This window comes from Folsomia candida, unplaced genomic scaffold (assembly GCF_002217175.1).
Source record: "Folsomia candida strain VU population unplaced genomic scaffold, ASM221717v1 Fcan01_Sc006, whole genome shotgun sequence".
Classification (NCBI taxonomy): domain Eukaryota; kingdom Metazoa; phylum Arthropoda; class Collembola; order Entomobryomorpha; family Isotomidae; genus Folsomia; species Folsomia candida.
Genome location: NW_019091198.1, coordinates 4,542,872 through 4,561,537, shown reverse-complemented (window position 1 = coordinate 4,561,537; position 18,666 = coordinate 4,542,872). Strand labels below are relative to the sequence as shown.

Here is an 18,666-nt window from a genome sequence, read left to right as displayed (position 1 = left end):
TGTGAGTGGTTCCTCAACCACTCACAAGTTGGGGTTTCTTTATGTTCTGTGAACGCGCACTTTGTCTTAGCAGCTCAGTCAGCGTCGTTTCTGGTCTCATTCTTCCCTCCATGTTGGACATTGTCTGACATAGTTTCATAATTTTTTCAATTTTGTAAATCTGTCTCTTGAGGAAAGTTTAAGCGTCAAATCTTGTCTAATCATGCCTAAAAATAGTTATCGGTCTAAAAGTTAGGACGCGTGTAGCTTTTCATATTCTCATATTTCCAGTTTAATAAAACACTTATTGAAATCAATCCAGTAAATTCATTTTATATTGATTTTGCTCAAAATATTCAACAAAAATGTTGCATCAGATTAATCACGGTACACGTCCACGAATATAAAATTAATGCATACACATCGCATAAGAATGTATAATACATAATACCACAATGCCAATAAAATATTTAATACCCACATTACGCGTTTCACGACAGCATTAATATGCAATACAATAAACATTCCACTCCAGCGAAACACCAAGGAGGAGGAAAGTATGTATGTGCTACCTTTTATTCGATTATTGTTTGTCATAATATATGTGCAAGTTTTTAAGGCTGCAACCTTTCGAAATAATGGAAATTCGAATTTCGAAATAGGTATGACCCGTAGGGTTGAAACAGTGATTCCATGCCAAAACTGGGACTGGGACAGCATGTAATAAGGAACAAGTAACTCTGAATTTGCATACATACTCAAGAGGTTTCAAGCCAAAGATGATTATGTAATAAGATGAAAAAATAAATTTTGTGTAAGTCAGTAATTTAATTCTTGCTAACGACACAAATATTTGTCCGTATTCTTATAATTGACAATGGTTTATTGGTATTAAGAGGTATAGAATGAAATATTATTTTTTATTGTTACATAGTCCATGGAACAGCTCAAGAGAAAATGTTCATAAAGCCTGCATGCCTTTTGGACGTGCTAACAACAAAAAAAAGCGGTAATTATTGCTTGTCCCTCAATTTGGTTCTCAAAGTGTCATTAAATAACGCCTGATTAATTCGTCTTTCAAGCGTCGCTATAAAACGAATTATGTATCATTGTATTATTAACACTATTAAAAATCGCATTGGAACGAATGGCTGGATGGAACAAGACCAGCAATTGTTTAGAAATCAAAATATTTGTCATTCATTCACATTGAACAAACATAAAAAAGTGACTCACTCTTCACCGAACATACTGGATACGAAAATGGATATGAAGGTGACACCCGAACCCGAACAGTATAATTTTTGCGAGCTTTTTTATTGCCAAAATAATCACCCCTTCTTCAAGTGATTATTGATACATATATAGAAGGATGGATTGTTATGCAGTCGGGTCTTAAAACTTAAAACCGAGATAAGTAGGTAGCTTCTTCTCCTTCGACTGTTTATGTTTATTATGCGTCGAAAGTTGATTTAATAGGTATTTGGATACGTCGTATTTCTGGGAAGTAGAGTCTATATAAACAACGCTGCGTCTCATTTTGGTGCAAATAAAATTTGGATGGTTTGTTCCATTGGTCTTAAGTTAACGGGGTTGTGCTGTTTTATTTGCAAAAACCGTCTCAACTCGTCTCAGCTCACTTGTTCTGGATTTATGCGTTCGTAGTGTGTTGAGCCAGCAAGTAAGCAGTGACTCTCGTCCTGGCTGGGATTTCTTCATTCTTCAGTACCGAATTCCATCCTCCTCTCGACTATTCAATATTTATCATCGTCTTCAGAAAAGGTAGACGGACAGAAATTTGAGATTTGTTTATGGAATCTGATCCCTGAATAGAGAGAGATAAAAAATATTATTGTCAATCAGTAATTAATGACCAGTTCATTCATTCTCGTTGCTGGGAACTGATTTTTTTATTAGTCTACATACATACTCTGTGGTCCAGTCATTGTCCTTCCAGCCCTGAAGTAGGTACCTCGTTTCGACACCCCGTGTCATCTCGTCGATACGAAGAAGAAGGTGAGATACATTTCGTGTCCATTCATTGTTGGTTAATTGGTAAGTGCAGATAGTCAGCAGGCTAGTCTTATGAGTGACGGCAGGGCAGACAGTGTTGACTTGGCTGATGATTAAGTTATTTTTTAACTAAATCCTGGTGGAGCCTGTGTCTACTTGCCAGTTGAAATATTTACATATTAGTTGGTTTGGTTTATTTGAGGGTGGAATTAGAACTACTTTTATCTTATAAAATACAGACTTTCTCCCTTCACGGACAAGTGGGATTATTATTATTCGGCAAGGATGCAGTCTCTTGTTTCCGTCAGTTTCTTGGTCATCTGTTTCGCTGTGCTCGGAAATCTACATGTCCACGCCAAATCCAGTGATGACGCTGATGTGAGTAATCAAAAAGCCTGTGGCGTCATTCCCAAGGTGAAAGTTCGGCATAGGTCTCGAGATCCAGGGTTATCATCGTTCGGTCAGATTCCATGGCAGGTGAGTCATCGTAGCAAAGCAAAATTTGACATTATTGCTATTATTTTAGAAAAATATATATATATTACTACAACTTGTGTACGTGATCAAAAGGTCGCAATTATCTACGCCCCGGAGAAGCTTGTCCTGTGTTCGGGAACCTTGATATCGTCAGGATGGGTTTTGACCTCCTCAGTTTGCTTCCTAGGAGTGCAATCTTATTCTGAGCTGGAAATTCGGATTGGAGACTGGGACCTTTCAGATCAAGATAATCCTGGCGAAACTTTTGAACACTTTACCACTTCAGTTGTCAACGCCGTGTTTCATCCAGGTGTGTCACTGTGTCTGCATGAATTAAATACTATCTAAGCTCGTTTTAAATGCTTTTAATTGTTTGGTGTATGCAGATCCCAACATTGTGCCCAAGACGCGTTCGAAATTGCCATTAGGAAAATTTGTACTCTTGAAGCTGAAAAAATCAGTTCAGTTTGCTAATTATCCTCAAATCGGTCCAATCTGCACCCAATCGATTCATGAAAGGCTGAATATCAGTTCCGTGGGACAATGTTTTATTTCAGGATGGGGATCTTACAAGCGTTCTGCTGTGAGTTATTGTATTAGAGTTATTTATTTTAATCTCATTTTATATGCTAATCGACACGTGCTTGGTTTTACATATAGCCAACCAGTTCAACAGACGACTTGAACGACCTGGATAACGACATTCAAACGAGCCATGAAGATGATGATACCTCTGAAAGTACTGATTTCTATAAAATATATATTTTTACATTGTGTGTGCCTTTATTTCAAATCTTTCTCTCTGTAATTCATTCTACTTATCATTATAGTTGGTTTTGATGCTTATGATAATGCCAGCCCACCCAAGGAGTCCAATTCCATAGAGAACTTTAAACATCTGAAATTAACGATTGATTCACCCATTGCTAACAAGTTTCCATCCGAGCAATATTTTGTTCCTGATCCAGTTGAAGATTATATGGATGAATTGCAGGCTGAAAAGTCAGCGATCGGAGATACTATTGGGTATGCCAAACTAAGGAAGTTATTTCATAACTTATTTCACATTAATGGAATGCGTATGAGATATACAATAATGTGAATACTCTTATGCTTGGGCCCAATTTTAGATCGGATTCTGATGAATTTGAGAGTAATGCAGAATTCTCAGCGCCGTTTCTTGATAGCATATATCCCATAGAAGACCACCATGAAACTAGTTTGTACAAACACAAATTGAAATACAAACAAGGCAAGATAAAGGGTATCAGAAAGATGGCTCGAGTCAAGAAAAATTTGGACGTGAAAATTGGTGGAGACGAACGGTCTCAGCACAGCAACAAAAAGCGCTTCTCTAGATGGAAACAATATTCTGAGCGACGTCGTAGAAACCGAAAAGTCTTGTACTCTGACCATGCAAAACCGGAAAAGGCCACAACTCTCAAATTGTTTCAAGTCGACCTGCACGATGATTGTCACCTCGTGGAGAATTCAAAAGTGTGTGTATCACCTTCAAATGGACGTTATGACCTGTTTCCATGCATGGTAAATAATAATAATAAATTCCATTGCATGCATTTTCTAATTATTTAGTGAAAATTAATTTGCTTAGGCGGATTTGGGATCTCCCGTTTTCTGCTACGGCCCAGAAGAGAAACACCATCCTCTCGGGAAACCAAGCGTAGTAAGTAAATAATTAACTTGCCTATTCCAGGCTGCATAGACTAACTTAAGGGGCCCTCACCCCCACAATTTAATTAATTAATTACTATGTCATAGACCCCAACATCTTTTTTGATCGGATTTGTCCCTGCCACTTTCGCTTCGTGTGATGACACTTTCCATGAATCGCCCCAGCGAAACCTTCTCCCGATATCCATGCTGTCGACAACAGACATAATCTTTCTACGCGCCACAGTTGACGAGTAAAAGTCAGCGCGTCGTCGTTTCTTGTTATCTTACATCTATTACATGCATACAATTATAGCCCATTGTAATTCACAATTTTTTTATTAGCTGATTGCAACCAAGTCTAAATTTGGAAATGTTATCTAAATATTTAACAAATCTTATTAGATAGATAGTTTACCTAAGTTGAAAAACATACAAATAAATATACCTACCAGTTACTCTGATTCACAACGAAACAATTTACTTAAGGTTTGGAACATGTTATAAAGGCTACGTTACAATTGTACTCTACTGCATTTATTTTTGTGTCGATGATATTTTGAATTGGCCCAGTATCAAACCTTGGAGAACTTTTAAGAAACAAAAGTAACGGCGTTTCATGGCTCTTGTCCTGAATTGATGATTCATTGCCTCTTCCCAAGGTCGGTCTTCTTTGCTTCAAATCATTCACTTTATGATTCTCTAAGCTCAAAATGACAGGGTAGCCCAGAAATTTGCATATTCTTTCTCCCATTTCCATTGACAATAAATCGGTGCAGTATGGATGCCAAGATCCTTTCACCCGAACCAGTACGTACCCCTCCAATCTTTTTTTACTCCTGTCCATAGAGAGATGCTCTAGAGAAGTGGAAACTGCTGTGCAGAACGCCTCGTCCAAGCCGTTGGAACAGTCTTTGATCGTGTCACACACCAAATTTTTATGGATGCATTCCGTTGGGAACGAAGATCTATTAGAAGAAACAACACAAACAATAACCATCTGTAGTTTCGCGGAAATTAAAACGCCTAGTCTCGAACCTTGAGTTACACACGAATGAGTCAGGCTGACACGGACACCCAAGCTGATCACTTCGATCGGGACATGTCGATTCTCCTAAATAAATTTAAAATCAGCATAAAATCACAATTAAATAACAAAATAAGTTGACGACGTCGTAAGACAATTTGCAAATGAATGCAACTAAACTTACCATTTGGATTGCATAGCGTTCCTGGAGCAGCCAGTTCCAAATAGTGCTTACAAGTGCATAAGTGCTCTTCAGGTTCGTCCGAAAAATCGTCATACCCACAATCATACGCTCCATCGCAGAAGGCCGAAATCTGATTGTAATTCATTTAATATTAGCGACACATCAATTTAATTTAATTTGAGATTTGTTTAAAACTTACAGGGACACAATTCCCTGTCATTTTGCACTTAAAATGACCCAATGGACAAGTTGCATTTGCATAACTTGCATAATCGTCTTCATTTTCGACATCATGCGATCGTAACAGCGTTTGATAATGGCGTTGACACCTGCGCTCATCCAAACCATCCGGACAGTGGGCTTTGGTACAATAGAGCAGTTTTTCAGGTAGGGTTAGCAAAATACAAAAGTTTGACATGACTAACTTACCAATTCCGTCGCATACAAATTTATTCCCCACACAGTTTCCAACCGGACAACGGGTTCCGGTGCATCCTGGAGGTTGTATCACCGTCGAAACAGGTCGACTAAGAAGCTGTAGTGTTTCTGATGCTTCAGTTCCGTAAAATGGATTCTCCAGTTTCAACTTTCCGTCTTCGGTGCATTTGGCGACATTTTCAGCAGTGGCATATCCAAGCAAAAACCACGATGACTGATTTACCGTGCAGTAAACAAAATACTCCGTAGAAAGCTGCAAACAAAAATTACAAAGTCCCATAAATTGGAATATTTAATTGTCCTAATTATTGGATTTATTAGAGCAAAAACCTTGCACTTGTCACCAGTAAATCTAAGACAGGGGTGATCAAACGCTTCACAAGCAGGATCGTTCGTTACACTGCTTTCATGCAATGTACCGTTGATTAATTCCACACGTACACAAGATGGGATGATTCCATCTTCTTTTAAGCTGGGACTGGAAATGTACTTATCATTAGTCCATTGTTTAAAATAATCGAGAATTTATGCTATTCAGTTCGTAAAATTTATGTTGAGTTATTTATGCGACGTGTAAAATTTACGTGGAGCATATTGGAGTCGTGAAATGGTCGGGGGTGAATGCATTTTCCAATCGAAGGAGAGAAAGGCCAGTCGACAATCTGATCACGGAATTAATACGTTTCACCTGCTCCGTCGTGCTGGTAACAACGCTGCTGGTCTTCAAGAAACCTGTCGTAGCTGAAAGATATTCCGTCGACGTTGATCTAGAACGTAAATAAAAAATTAATCCAATGCATAACGAACCATATACATATTTCACACGCATAATCGCAGATTATTCTACAGTGGCGTATTAGTACCGAACATTATCGTCAATGCATTTTGACGAAGCCAAAAGCCATTGTTTGTTCACAAGTGTTCCAGGACAGATGGGGTTGCCCTCCAACATGACCATGGCCACCCAAGGATAAGCCCCGGTCTGATCAGCCTTCGGAAAATTAGTGTTCGCCTTCAAGTACAACTTCCTCATTCCGCACGTCCTTTCCTCTCCACAAATTGCTTTCCCCTGTTGACATTTCGCATCAGAAGTCCCTCGTTTCTTTCTCGCTACGGCATTCGACTCATCAGCCATAGATCGGGCATTTCGAGTTAAAACTGGATCAGACGGACTATCAAAAATAACAATAAGTACTGCAACAAGCATTCCACAAATATTTATAAAAATAATTGGTAATTAATTTACATAAGTCCTAAAGTGGGACAGACACTTTCTCCAATTGAATTACCCAGGTCCTCCTTACACGCAATTCCCCACTTTGTTCCCGACTGGCGAGTAACAACATATCCAAATTGCAACCCCCTAGAAACCTTATCTTCCAGAAATCCTTCATGGTCAGGCAGTTTCCCTCGTGATTTCATTAGTCGAACTGTGCACAAAAATGTATATATACATTTTTGTATGTAATAAATCTGTGATGCCAATATGTAAGAGGTCAGTAGGGCTGAAATGGCTTACCGCAGTCAATCTCATCTAAAATAATATAATTTTTGCAATAATTAAAAAAACTCTATATTGAATAATTTCATGGGCATATGAGAACTACCTTCGCCAAATGAACAGTCAACGGATGCATCGCACCATCTCGAAACACTGATACATAAATCAGATAAAGGACACTTGATTTTTCCACTGGTCCCATTGCAAGCTCTGCTGGAACAGTCCACCTCATCCGAACTAATTTTTGGTTAAAAATCAAGCGTCCAAAATTTGTATTTCAAATGAGAACATATGTAATTACAAATTAAATGAACTAACCCATCTGCACAATGATGCAATCCATCACAAACTAGGTGAGGATGAGAATTTTGCAAAATGCTTCCGCAGTCACAATGTTTCTCATCTGAAATAAAACACAACGACTTCTAATATGCTAATGAAGTTGTTATTAAATATATTGTCATCTCTCACCAGTGTTATCCATACAGTCAAACTTCCCATTGCACTTCAACTCTAGCGGAATACAGCTTTGTGTCCTATTCATTTTCACTTGTTAGTTTCACATTTTTTGGGCATTTGTAATTAATAAATTATTACGTTTTGCACTGAAACTCTGTGGGGCCACATAATTTGGCGGATCCATATTCGTGCTTGTGTTCTTTGGTGGCATGAGCAGTTCGTTTGATATCGTCGTAAGCTTCTTCATCAGCGTCGTCAGTGGAGGATGCTCGACTTCGGAACTGACAATTCATTTCGTCTTCAGCAGCCAGACAGTTGACGTGTCCATCGCACATATATTTTGGAAATAGACATTCTCCCCCATCCCGGTCACATTTTGCATTGCATTCCTTGGGGAACTTTGTTTGCTTCGAATTTCCTGTGAGACATACCATGAATTGCTAAATTGTAGGCATACACAGATTCAGATTAGTCTAATTTACCAGCAGTAACATTTTCTATCCAAGTCGTGTAAGCACTGACTCTGAAAATGTGTACAGAAATTGAAAAACATGGCATATATGACTTGAACATGATTTAATCAAGCTGTTTCTGTACTACCGTGTGTAAACGCCGGCTTGATCAGGTCGGGCACCTGAAATTTATTCTTAATTTTAATTTTCAGCTAATGACAAAGAATGCAGTAGCTTACATCCTCGTCCAAAACTGACAAGTCCACTAACGATTAGACGCCCTTCGTCGTTGCTTAAAATGTACAAAGCTTCATAATTCACACCATATTCATTGTCACCTGTGTAAAAAAATGGCATACGCAACCTTACGTGCAAATCAGTGGTCCTAAAATAGACAAAACTTAACTCAGTGTACCAGACTAGAATGATATCCATTAATTACAGCTTAAATAGATTTACTCACCACCAGAGTCGCCTTGACAAGCATCTTTTCCTCCTTCTAACACACCAGCACAAATCTGCAGTCGTACACGAACGGCATTGATTAATCGACATGAACAGATAACATTTGCAAAAATATTTACCTGAAGATTATCTTTGGTAAATGTTCCCTAAAAGAATTTGGATGAAACAATAATAAAACAACAATTTTCTTCTCAACATCACAAGTTTAGTTATTATTACCAAACACTTTGGCAATACTGGAAGTTTGACCTCTTGCAAATGGTCAGCTGAGAACAATTAGAAAATTATCACATAATTAATTATGAAATTAAATGAACAAGTCCACAAAACTTACGACCAGTTCCATCCTCTGACAAGTCTCCCCAACCGATCACTGTACATTCGTGACCTGCCAATGGATCTTGACTTACATCAGTCGACAGGCAGGCCGTGGTCACCCACTTTGAAAAAAAGAACGGGACATCAACCTTCATAAGTCTGCGATTTCAAAAATTTTGCATTAGGATCAATTAATAAATTACTAAAATGCAGTGGTTGTATGAGTACGCACGCAATGTCATTCATGAAAATCTTCGAGTCGTAACGTTCGTGAACATGAATTTCGGAAATGAAACGAGTCTGTTCCTTGGGTGAAAATGAGTGTCTCCGAAGCATTCCAACTTGTGCTTCAAACACGTACTTTTCAAATCCATGAGTACAATGGGCCGCCGTAAGGAGCTTTTTAACAAATAATAATATTGAATTCTTGATGTTTCATATGTAATTATTGTTCGCGCAGTGACATTGTTAATTTGTTACCCATTCTTTGTTAAATATACTGCCTCCACAGTGAAAAGTCCCGTTTCGATAAATTCCCACAATGAATGGCCAGTCTCCAAACTGCAAAAGAACTAAATATTTTACCAAATAGCGACGTAAATTGTTACATTAAAGTAATACATGGTTGTCATATCCTCCAACTGGATTGGTTGTCAGATCGCCGTTGTTGTCTATTGTAAAAGTTAAAAAAAAACATAAACAACGGATGCTGATAAGTAAAATACATAGTACTAAAATCAAGTCACTAACTTCTTTCATTGCTGGAATGATTAGAACCAACAACGAACTGCATAGTCCCATTTAGTAGAGGTTTGTCAAATTTCGTCACTGGCCAACCACACGCAGGTTCTGGGCAGCTGATGTGGTACAGTTTTCCTGAATTACATGACGCTGAAGCATTAAATTTCGATTCCTGGTCCTCCAGTTTGATGATGTATGTAAGTCGCTCCACGCCTTCAAAGTCATGTGCATTTATTGTCTTTATTTTTGGGTCTCTGAAATTTCAGACCCAGTTTAATAAAAATCTCTAGCGTGTTAAGTCAGCAATAATCGTATTGTACTAAAATGCGTCACTTACTCATTCACGTTCCCTACGATAATGTCACATGTCTTTTTCGCATATTTTTTAACCAATTGGTGTTCAACCGAACCAGAAGACTTGCAAACTGTATGCCAATCATTTCCTATTCGCTTTTGAAGAATTCCAGAGCTAACAACGCCTCGTGTCTTAATCACATGGAGAACAAAATCAATATAAGATTTTGCATACAAAATTGCAAATTTAAACCAAGCATAGCATCAATACCTTGGGATCTAAGGTAGAAACTCGGAAACATTCATTCTCATCACTGTGGGTTGGAAAACAGTCAATAATTCCTGAAAAAATATGTCAGCGTTTAAAACAGTGATAAAGTATTGAAACATTTCAATTAATAATTTACCGTCACATCTTTGTGAAATTTTTATGCAATGGGAAGCAAGAGTTCTGCCGGTGGAGCAACTCATTTCATCCTCTTTGCAACCTAATTAAGTATTACGACGAGTTAAATCCAGCTATTTGTATAAATGAATTAATGCTGTTAGATTTACCTAAGCCACACCCTAGTTCATCTAAACGAGTAAAGAGGTTAGGCAAAATTATATATTACAATTTGACGTCATCAAAAACTAAATTTACCTTCTCCATTGGGACAATCTTCAAGGCCTAAAAGGATCACACTTCAACTTTACGAATTGTGATTTTGCGAATCTGTTAATCAATTTCTTATGGATAGCATACCATCGCAGATTTTCTTGGATCCAACTCTATCCAAGCACGTACAATTAGTCTCGTCTGAGGCGTCCCCACAATGAACGGTGCCTTTAAATAAGAGCAAATATTTACATCTAAACTGTAACAATCAATACAAATTTCACTATTATACCATCGCATTTGTGACGGCTTTTCACACAAGTTCCATCCTTACAACGAAATCCTCCACAGTCTGGCAAATCTAACAAAGTCAAGATCTTCATTAGATTATAACCAAAATGGCATCGTTAACTAGCTTACCGGACTTAAGTTCCAGAGTTAGCCCACTGCCTTCTGTCGTATCGGCAGCCCTGTAAGAACGACCGGCAGTTGTTGCTGTAGGGCACAATTTTTCATTCGCCGAGGAGGAGACTAACCTGGTGAGAAGAATGATGACACAAACGATAAGCGTGGTAACAAAAACCCACCACGCAACTTTCTTGGCAAAGTCGAGCTTCTTCTGATAACTGTAGGCTAGGTTGGGGTCAATAATTTCCGTATTATAGCCCGGTGTCCACGTACGGCGAAAATATACGCAAAACCCCATTGTAAATACAAACTAACTAACAGTACCACCCCGATATGATTAAAGTTTATTCGCCCAATTCAGAAGTGATTAATTGTACTTTACTTTTGATCCTTATCTTTTCGACAAACACTTATGCATTTTTTAGACATTTATTATTTAGTCGTTTTTTTTAGACCAAATCCAGCATTCGTCCTGATATGCTCCGATGCTGGAGAACTGGACAGAGGGGCAGAGTAAAAATGTTAAATCTAGTCCTAGTCCAGCAGGCGAACGTGATACGTAAACAATTTCTATGCAAATCTCACCCTCGTGCATTTCAGGCAATCTCATTTTGAGAACTCCTATCTAATAGCATATCTTATTCCATGGAAAACTCCTCCAAATATGCAGCATGAAATGATTGAGAAAAAGTTAGAAGAAGTTTTAACCAGAATAAACCCGTGATTATCAAAATTGATGTAATTATCCGGTCTAGTGAAAAATGATGGTGCTATAAAAATGCAGTTGACTTTACGAGATATGTAGATTAGGTAATCAAAAGCAGTTTAAGTAATGTTGTCCTTTGAAGATTGAAGAGGATGTACTTGTCCAAATAAGTTACATACACATCAAAATGCAAATTAAAAGCTTGTGAGAGTTGGCATGCAATTTTTTCACGACATGAATAAAATGACACGAGATGGAAACTGGGCGTTGAAGGGAGCCGCGTGGCCTATTTACGCCGGCGCCGTGGTCGATGGGAATTGCCTTGTTGAAAAAATGATTAAGTCTTAACGATCTAAATTTACTTATGATGTACCTCGATATCTTGATAAGCTCATGTGTAACTCATGATGTGTTTGCTATATGTATTTATCTTGTGGATAAATTGTACTTATTTTTGCAAGCTTTTGCAAATTTTGTTTTGTGAATACCTATATTTATTTGTGTGCTTATTCTTTCTACCTTCCTGTTTTGTGCTATTTAGTAATTAAATAAAGATTTATAAAATTAAACAGATACTTTTTGATGATAGGAAATGAAATGCAGTCTTCTCCTCCTTGGTTCAGGAGATAATTCAGGAAATAATTCGATTCAACTCTCAACTTTTCCACTGGGTCCTTAAAACTTCGATATTAATGAATTAAGATGTTTAAGACAGCACTATTTATCATGCCGTTCGCATAATAAATAAAGTTTAAAACTTGCATTATATTACAATTTTAGCTATGTTACTTTACGGCAATTCCTATATTATGTATGTGCCCTTACTGAATTATATTAGCTAGCTTGCATTGCATTATATTTAAAATCTTTATTCAAGTGTCATTCCGAATTCATCACATACATTGAAATTTGAATAAGTTCAACTACAATGTTCTACCTTTGACACTTTTATTCGGGCGATGACCCCAACTCCTCCCCTTCCTTCGCTACGCGGCGAACAAGCATAAACTCTTGGTGCCCATTATCAATGAGATCAGGATACAAGGCTGGAGGGAAGATGACTTCGTAGTTGTTCATGTTGTGCAGGTCGCCGGGGTAATCGTGAGTAGTCCAGGCAGAGAATTGAGGGATGCAAGATCTGAAGGCCTTGTAAAGCTCGGCAACCCTATTGCGCTCCAGGTCGATAGTGTTCCGAAGGTCTTCGATGTGCTCGTTGTACGCGGGTTCAGTATCTTTAATCGCTTTTTGCAACATGTCCTTCTCCTGGAGGAGCCGAGCATTATCCGCAACCAGACTTACATTTTTCTCGCATAACTCTCGATACTCCTTGAGCAGCTGGAAAAGTAGTAGAAATCAAGTTAATTATGAGCGTAATATCATATTCTATCATAATAAATAGTTCCTCCCATTTTCATAAGTAAAAGCAAGATCACTGATCTTATCTTATATCGTAGATCCGATAAAATGTGCTTACCTCCTGGGCTCGTTCGTTGGATGATTCCTTGGACGACTGACGACCATCCTGGTTGACTTCGATTTTATCCACTATTGAATTTAAAAACACGTGATAATTAAGTTAAACAGTATTTTAATTTTGTAATAGAAGTTAAAAACAAAGTATGTGTACATAAATTGTGTCGCACAATTTTATAATTAAAAAACTTTGTAAATTCATTTAATTACAATCCTACGAGACTTACTTGTGTCCTGCCTTCCTCAACTTCTTACACTGCTTTCGAAATGATATTTCCACCGGTTTTTCAAGAAAAAAACTAAGATTTTCGAACTATTTGTAATTATCTCTAGCTGCAAAAAAATCTCTGCTCTGCTGCTGGCTGAATGAACGAGTAAAAAATTTTGATTGATTGCTTGCTGCTCAAATTCTACATATTTTCTCGGAAGGTGGCCCTGAAGGCTCTGTTGGCTGGTGTGAACCAGTTAAAACCTCAAATGTAATACTCGTAAAAATTAATTGTAGAAAAATTCATTGCAAATCTTGAAATAGAAATGGGCACTCATACATAGCATTTTTTCGGAATATTTTACAAACTATTTTTTGTGTCAAAAATTTTGACATTTACCTCAAGCAGAGATAAGTTTTCCTGTATTTTTATACAATGGGTCCTCATGCCATGATTAGCATATTTTAGTTAATTGTCACCCTGTTAAGAAAAGAATTGTATGTGGTGAGAGTTTAAAGAAGGTTAATTTTTATAAACCAGAAAGAACCAGAAGCTAGGTAATCTTAAAATACTTTATTTAAATAATAATATGCTTCACAGGGTTCACTATACTGGACACATACATAGTTATAGCATATAGTTATCTGAAATACTATATAATATATAAATGGCATATTATGCTATTATTTATTGCATTAAAAAAATTAGTCTTAAACCTAGAAATTGGAATGTATTTCGCTGCTCACAAATAGAAGAGGAGATTTGTCAATTTCTCGTGAGCAGGGCTCAGGAGGGACATTCCAGTGAGATATGCTAATTTATGGGCATACTGACAAACGGAAGGCACGGAAACAGTGCCAGACCAGTTGTAGTACATGTGACACAGTTTGTAGCTGAAGATCTGCATTTGCTTTGGAGTTAGGGAGGGGTGGTCTAGGATAATGTTGTACGAAGTCGGCGACACGGTTCCCTGCCGGGCGAGTTGAGACACGAGGTAAAAGTCGTATCTGGTGGTGAAAGTTGGAGAAAGTTATAGTTTTAACTCATGTTATTGTAACGATTACAAAGCAGATTTGCTTACCTTTCCGGAAGTGTGATCACATCGTCCACCACTGTGCCAGGCGGAGGATTGTTGTACGTCGGCGGCCTGTTGCCCCCTCCCGGAATAGCTTCGAAAAAGCGAGCTGAAGAAAAAGAAAATTTGCCAATTCATATAAGATTCAAGTATTGATTAAACTCTTTATAGTGAACTTGATTTACCGCTTATTCGCTTTGAGACCACGATAAATGACAATTTTGGGGGTTCAAGTCCAGCTTCTGTATAGATGTGTCCTATTGTAGCCTTCAAAACAGAAGTCACATGTCAGACTCTACGAAGTGAAAGTAGATCCTACAATTATATTTTGGTTACCTCGATATCGGCAACTTCAGTATCCGCAACCTGTCCAAGCTGACCTTCTCCGACCCCTGCAAAAGGAACAGATCATTATTTTAAGATTAGAATCAAAATCTAAGAAAGTATTGTTTAAATAGTTTAAACCAACCGTCACGATAAAACATAATCCGTGAAGGTAGCTTCAGATTGAACTCTCGATATCGCTGTAGAATAACTAAAAAAATTGATGAACGTACTATTAAAGGGGGAAATATTAATTTATTAATTAACTTAATGATTTGCAATACCTTTCAAATCCTGCCCCATGGATTTACTCAACTCTTGTTTCTGCTTCGTTTGAACAATGGAGGTGTATCGAGTCAATGTGGAGTTCAAACTTGCGACCATCGCCCCCACCAAGGTCTTCTTGTCAGCAGGACCACCGGAATGGTAGACATCGTATCCAACAACCATCAAGTTCGCTTTCTGATAATATTGAAAGGTACAATAAATTAATTTGATAACCAAGGAAATTAGTATAAATCTCACCCCGAGCGGATTGCTACAGCCCCACGGTTCTCCTCCCTAAATTAGGCCAGGATTGTAATTTAAGAAACTTAAATCAAACATTAATTAACGAACTTATTTTATGTCAAACTTTACCTGCTTAGCAATCATCTGAATTGCAATTTTAGTGCAAACACTCATGTTGGCTTTTTGCACATTCTTGGACAAGCAACATTGAGACGAAACTTGAATCCAATTAAAATCTTTTAGTCCTTGGATGGACACTCGCTATAAATAATTCTTAACCAACCTCCATAATCTACAGCACATCTCTTCTTAACAGCGGCATATAAGTTGGCTTGTGGACTTGGAAGCACTATGAAAATCATGTCGATCACCCCTTTGAAATGTGACATTACCTCATCAATGGCTTGTTCAAACGCTCGTGCATTTGATCCAGCAACAATTTTCCTGAAATTAAAACAAATTTTTATAACATTCCCAGCATCAAAACATTTTATTCGTATTATTAAATTACTTGAATGGTCGGGAGATTTGGTAACCTAACGGATTCCCGACTTTCTGCAGTGTGGAAATCATGTTATCAACAGCAGCAGCATCTCTGGACGACACCAAAACCGCCCAGTTAATGCAGGGCACGGCGATGAAAACCTTTCTTGCTGTAACCAGAAGAGACTTGCATGTTTAGTCAGATTTTTAACAAAATATATATTCCTAAATTAAAATAGAAAATTACATCGAAAAGCATTCGTCCAGTCTGCAGGTTTGCTTTCGTCCAAAAAGTCTTGATTTTGCCCAAACATTATTCGTTCTGGGGGAAGTACTCTACCGTTGATTTTGACCATGTCATTCGCCGGGACTCGAATTCCCCATTGGTCCGCCATGGTTGCACGGATTTCTGGATTATCTACAATCCGTTTCATGAAGGTCTGGATCTGATCGACCCGTTTATAAGGATCCACAATTAGGTGACTCTTGAGGTCACGCATCAGTTGAAAATTATTCCTCATGTCGTCCGTAAGTCCGGTCATAACACAAAGTTCGGGAACGAGTAACTTGGGCTCCGTGTCCCCCCGACGGATGTCTCTTTTCAAAGGAGGGGAGACCAGCAAAGGCTGAGTGAAATTTGTAATCTTGATCCCATATTTTTTCTCGTAATAGTCTACAAAAGTTATCTCTCCATCTCTTGTGGTGAAAGTGTTTGTAACCTTCTTTCCCCAATCCACTTCGGAGATTCGGTATGTTTTTCGATTGAACTCAGTCATTACAATCGTTCCTACAATCATTTGTTCCACCAATGCTTGAACGTTTGACCCAGGTGCTGATGCTTTTTTGATATTCTGCATCATTTGTAAGACAGTGTCTGATCGGATGACTTTGCTGACCATTTCCACATTCATCATGAGGCTGTTTTCAAACGGGCGGAGCACTGTTTTATACCTGCAAAGAGTTATTCCAGAATTTAAAAAAAAAGTTACTTATTAAGAAAACTCATATGTAAAGCCAACAAAAATTGTATACCCGGGCCAGACGGTCAGACGGTAGTTGGACATTGTGTGTACGAGAGTAGGGTCGTAGTAGAAACGACCAAACAAAGTTAAATCAAGTTTCTCCAAAATTACTCTGGTGACAATGTTGTAGAAATGAATCATGTCGGCCTGCATGCGTAATGAGAGATCAAAATGTCACGTCGTAAATCAAATCTATCTCGTTTTTTGTTTGCATATATGAAATTACTTACATCATTCCATGGAATATCCTTCACGATTTTGAAGGTTACCGTGTGTGGGATATCAATCCCTTTATCGGAATAGACTGCCGAAGTTATGGTCGGATCTGCTGGTAATGCCAGGGTGGAAAATAGCATATGACCACCATCATAAATGTAGCCGGATGAAGAAAACATGTCTTTTAGTTGTCTGATTAAAACTTTCCTGATGCGTTTTGAGTCTTGGTCTAGATTTCATACAAAAATAAGCATGCACATTCAAAATTTGAACTGAAATATTTAGTTGTACAATTTCTATCTTAAAAAGCTACCTGGCTCAAAATCAATTCTGTACTGGTTTAATCGCCATTGCTCCATTTTTCGTAGCTGAATAGTGAAATAGTTAGCCGCTAGTGAAATGGCACGACCTCCGTCTCCTTTCTTAGAAATGATGTGCTCTGGTCTCTATTAATGCATACATTTATTACTCATTGATGTATTTTTACATATTTCAAAGTCTGTATCATACCGTTTCCAAATAGTCGCGCGCCCTTCGAAAGTCCGTCCACCTCTTTTCTTGCTCATCCTTTATAAATCGGGCATCCGGAGGGGCCTGTGACACTCTGGATGTCTCTTCTTGTATGCCAACGTGTGCCATTCTTTCCTCAACTCCAGGTCCAGTTGTAGGACCACTAGGACCAGATCCAGGTGCAGGAGCTTCGCCAGGCATCCTTGCCCTCCCCCGAGCCCTTCCTCTACCAGGTTTCAGAATTTTATCCTCCATTTTTAGGGAAAAGACTTTCTCTTAGATCTGACTGGACCGTGAGACGCAATACTTTTTGGAAAATAATCCACCCAAGTCAACAGTTTAGAGCAGAATGAAAGACTCCAAGATATCGTGGTACAATTTACTGAAAGGGTTTGAGCAAGAAGAGTGAGTTAATAAACCGATTCAAACGAAATGTAGTAATTGGGTGAAACCACATGGGATATTCATACCGTACGGCGTCTTCCGTTAATTAACGTTTAAAATACTCGAAACTAAAAACTAACCATTTTCTTACTTTGACCTCGTCTACACGGTGACGGGGACGTTCGTCGAGAAGATGGCGATGTGACCATTGACCTCATCCCCGTGGCGCCGTGACCTTATAACCTACTTCTTAAAAAATTATATATACCCAAAAACAAAGTTAATTCGTTCAAGACTTATTTTACCTACAGACAGACGGACGGACGGACGGATGGACAAAGTCTTCACATAATACGGTTTCACCCTATTATAAATTTTACTGCGCATTACGCATATCAATTGAATACTTCTGTATTCAATCAAGAGACTTTGAGTATCTCTCGCATCCTATTAATTCAAACTAATGAAAATCTCATTTCATAAATATCAATACACTGTCCACATTCCGCATTTAAATAACGTTTAGATCGGGTTAGTATCAAAAATATTTCCGAGAAGTCCGCAGTTGGACAATCAGACTGCGTTGTGAGCACGTCTGCAACTTAATCTCAACTTGAGATTCTCAAGCCACCTCTATTTACCTAATAGGAAATGCATGATTAAAGTTTTCCAGTCTGAAGATTTACACTTTTCATGCAATTGGAGGCAAACGAGGACAAACTGGTGTTT

At 38.1% G+C, this 18,666-nt stretch overlaps 4 protein-coding genes across 6 annotated transcripts; 1 reads left to right on the top strand and 3 right to left on the bottom strand.

Annotated features, from left to right (window-relative positions):
• Nucleotides 1-1,525: 1,525 nt before the first annotated feature.
• On the top strand, nt 1,526-4,598 carry LOC110850942. Of its 2 annotated transcripts, XM_022098552.2 has the most exons (10): nt 1,526-1,761; nt 1,897-1,995; nt 2,232-2,469; nt 2,563-2,779; nt 2,856-3,052; nt 3,130-3,208; nt 3,300-3,495; nt 3,600-4,014; nt 4,082-4,153; nt 4,249-4,598. In XM_022098552.2, the coding sequence occupies exons 3-10, from the start codon at nt 2,278-2,280 to the stop codon at nt 4,396-4,398; spliced, it is 1,518 nt and encodes a 505-aa protein (XP_021954244.1). In that variant the 5' UTR covers nt 1,526-1,761; nt 1,897-1,995; nt 2,232-2,277; the 3' UTR covers nt 4,399-4,598. The 2 variants fall into 2 exon arrangements, with proteins under 2 accessions (XP_021954244.1, XP_021954243.1); XM_022098551.2 differs by having other exon boundaries at nt 1,526-1,995.
• On the bottom strand, nt 4,464-11,550 carry LOC110850941 (serine protease nudel). 2 transcript variants are annotated; one of them, XM_035852687.1, is made up of 35 exons: nt 11,154-11,550; nt 11,038-11,087; nt 10,910-10,978; nt 10,765-10,845; nt 10,663-10,689; nt 10,575-10,595; nt 10,427-10,507; nt 10,291-10,361; nt 10,063-10,211; nt 9,735-9,979; nt 9,606-9,655; nt 9,465-9,545; nt 9,217-9,383; nt 9,001-9,143; nt 8,886-8,932; nt 8,786-8,812; nt 8,665-8,719; nt 8,571-8,586; nt 8,441-8,493; nt 8,350-8,383; nt 8,232-8,272; nt 7,888-8,167; nt 7,762-7,826; nt 7,609-7,693; nt 7,397-7,527; nt 7,309-7,323; nt 7,036-7,219; nt 6,653-6,961; nt 6,374-6,556; nt 6,120-6,267; nt 5,781-6,042; nt 5,551-5,711; nt 5,352-5,481; nt 5,179-5,254; nt 4,464-5,108 (listed from the first exon to the last, which is right to left on the bottom strand). In XM_035852687.1, exons 1-35 carry the CDS (start codon nt 11,321-11,323, stop codon nt 4,625-4,627), a joined length of 4,191 nt encoding a protein of 1,396 aa, XP_035708580.1. In that variant the 5' UTR covers nt 11,324-11,550; the 3' UTR covers nt 4,464-4,624. The 2 variants fall into 2 exon arrangements, with proteins under 2 accessions (XP_035708580.1, XP_021954242.1); XM_022098550.2 differs by having other exon boundaries at nt 11,038-11,550.
• A 1,029-nt stretch (nt 11,551-12,579) lies between these two features.
• On the bottom strand, nt 12,580-13,651 carry LOC110851334. The gene is made up of 3 exons (XM_022099074.2): nt 13,432-13,651; nt 13,206-13,276; nt 12,580-13,066 (listed from the first exon to the last, which is right to left on the bottom strand). Coding segments are annotated over exons 1-3 (459 nt in total). The 5' UTR covers nt 13,433-13,651; the 3' UTR covers nt 12,580-12,679.
• A 316-nt stretch (nt 13,652-13,967) lies between these two features.
• On the bottom strand, nt 13,968-18,219 carry LOC110851305 (piwi-like protein Siwi). Its single transcript, XM_022099029.2, has 16 exons — nt 18,078-18,219; nt 17,554-17,935; nt 17,357-17,489; nt 17,058-17,272; nt 16,838-16,974; nt 16,053-16,756; nt 15,834-15,975; nt 15,606-15,766; nt 15,452-15,540; nt 15,338-15,373; nt 15,097-15,274; nt 14,958-15,023; nt 14,825-14,880; nt 14,674-14,755; nt 14,495-14,597; nt 13,968-14,420 (listed from the first exon to the last, which is right to left on the bottom strand). Exons 2-16 carry the CDS (start codon nt 17,806-17,808, stop codon nt 14,156-14,158), a joined length of 2,622 nt encoding a protein of 873 aa, XP_021954721.1. The 5' UTR covers nt 17,809-17,935; nt 18,078-18,219; the 3' UTR covers nt 13,968-14,155.
• Nucleotides 18,220-18,666: the final 447 nt, after the last annotated feature.

Excerpts from the sequence above, each read along its gene's own strand:
- LOC110850942 (XM_022098552.2), top strand. The coding sequence starts at position 2,278 with ATGCAGTCTCTTGTTTCCGTCAGTTTCTTGGTCATCTGTTTCGCTGTG. Across the intron at positions 3,496-3,599 it reads GCGATCGGAGATACTATTGG|ATCGGATTCTGATGAATTTG; the intron begins GTATGCCAAACT and ends GCCCAATTTTAG. Across the intron at positions 4,154-4,248 it reads CTCTCGGGAAACCAAGCGTA|ACCCCAACATCTTTTTTGAT; the intron begins GTAAGTAAATAA and ends ACTATGTCATAG.
- LOC110850941 (XM_022098550.2), bottom strand. The coding sequence starts at position 11,323 with ATGGGGTTTTGCGTATATTTTCGCCGTACGTGGACACCGGGCTATAAT. Across the intron at positions 8,720-8,785 it reads TTACCAAAGATAATCTTCAG|ATTTGTGCTGGTGTGTTAGA; the intron begins GTAAATATTTTT and ends GTACGACTGCAG. Across the intron at positions 6,043-6,119 it reads TTACTGGTGACAAGTGCAAG|CTTTCTACGGAGTATTTTGT; the intron begins GTTTTTGCTCTA and ends TTTTGTTTGCAG.
- LOC110851334 (XM_022099074.2), bottom strand. Across the intron at positions 13,067-13,205 it reads CCAACGAACGAGCCCAGGAG|CTGCTCAAGGAGTATCGAGA; the intron begins GTAAGCACATTT and ends CTACTTTTCCAG.
- LOC110851305 (XM_022099029.2), bottom strand. The coding sequence starts at position 17,808 with ATGGAGGATAAAATTCTGAAACCTGGTAGAGGAAGGGCTCGGGGGAGG. Across the intron at positions 15,767-15,833 it reads CAAATCTCCCGACCATTCAA|GAAAATTGTTGCTGGATCAA; the intron begins GTAATTTAATAA and ends TTTTAATTTCAG. Across the intron at positions 15,024-15,096 it reads CATGGGGCAGGATTTGAAAG|TTATTCTACAGCGATATCGA; the intron begins GTATTGCAAATC and ends CAATTTTTTTAG.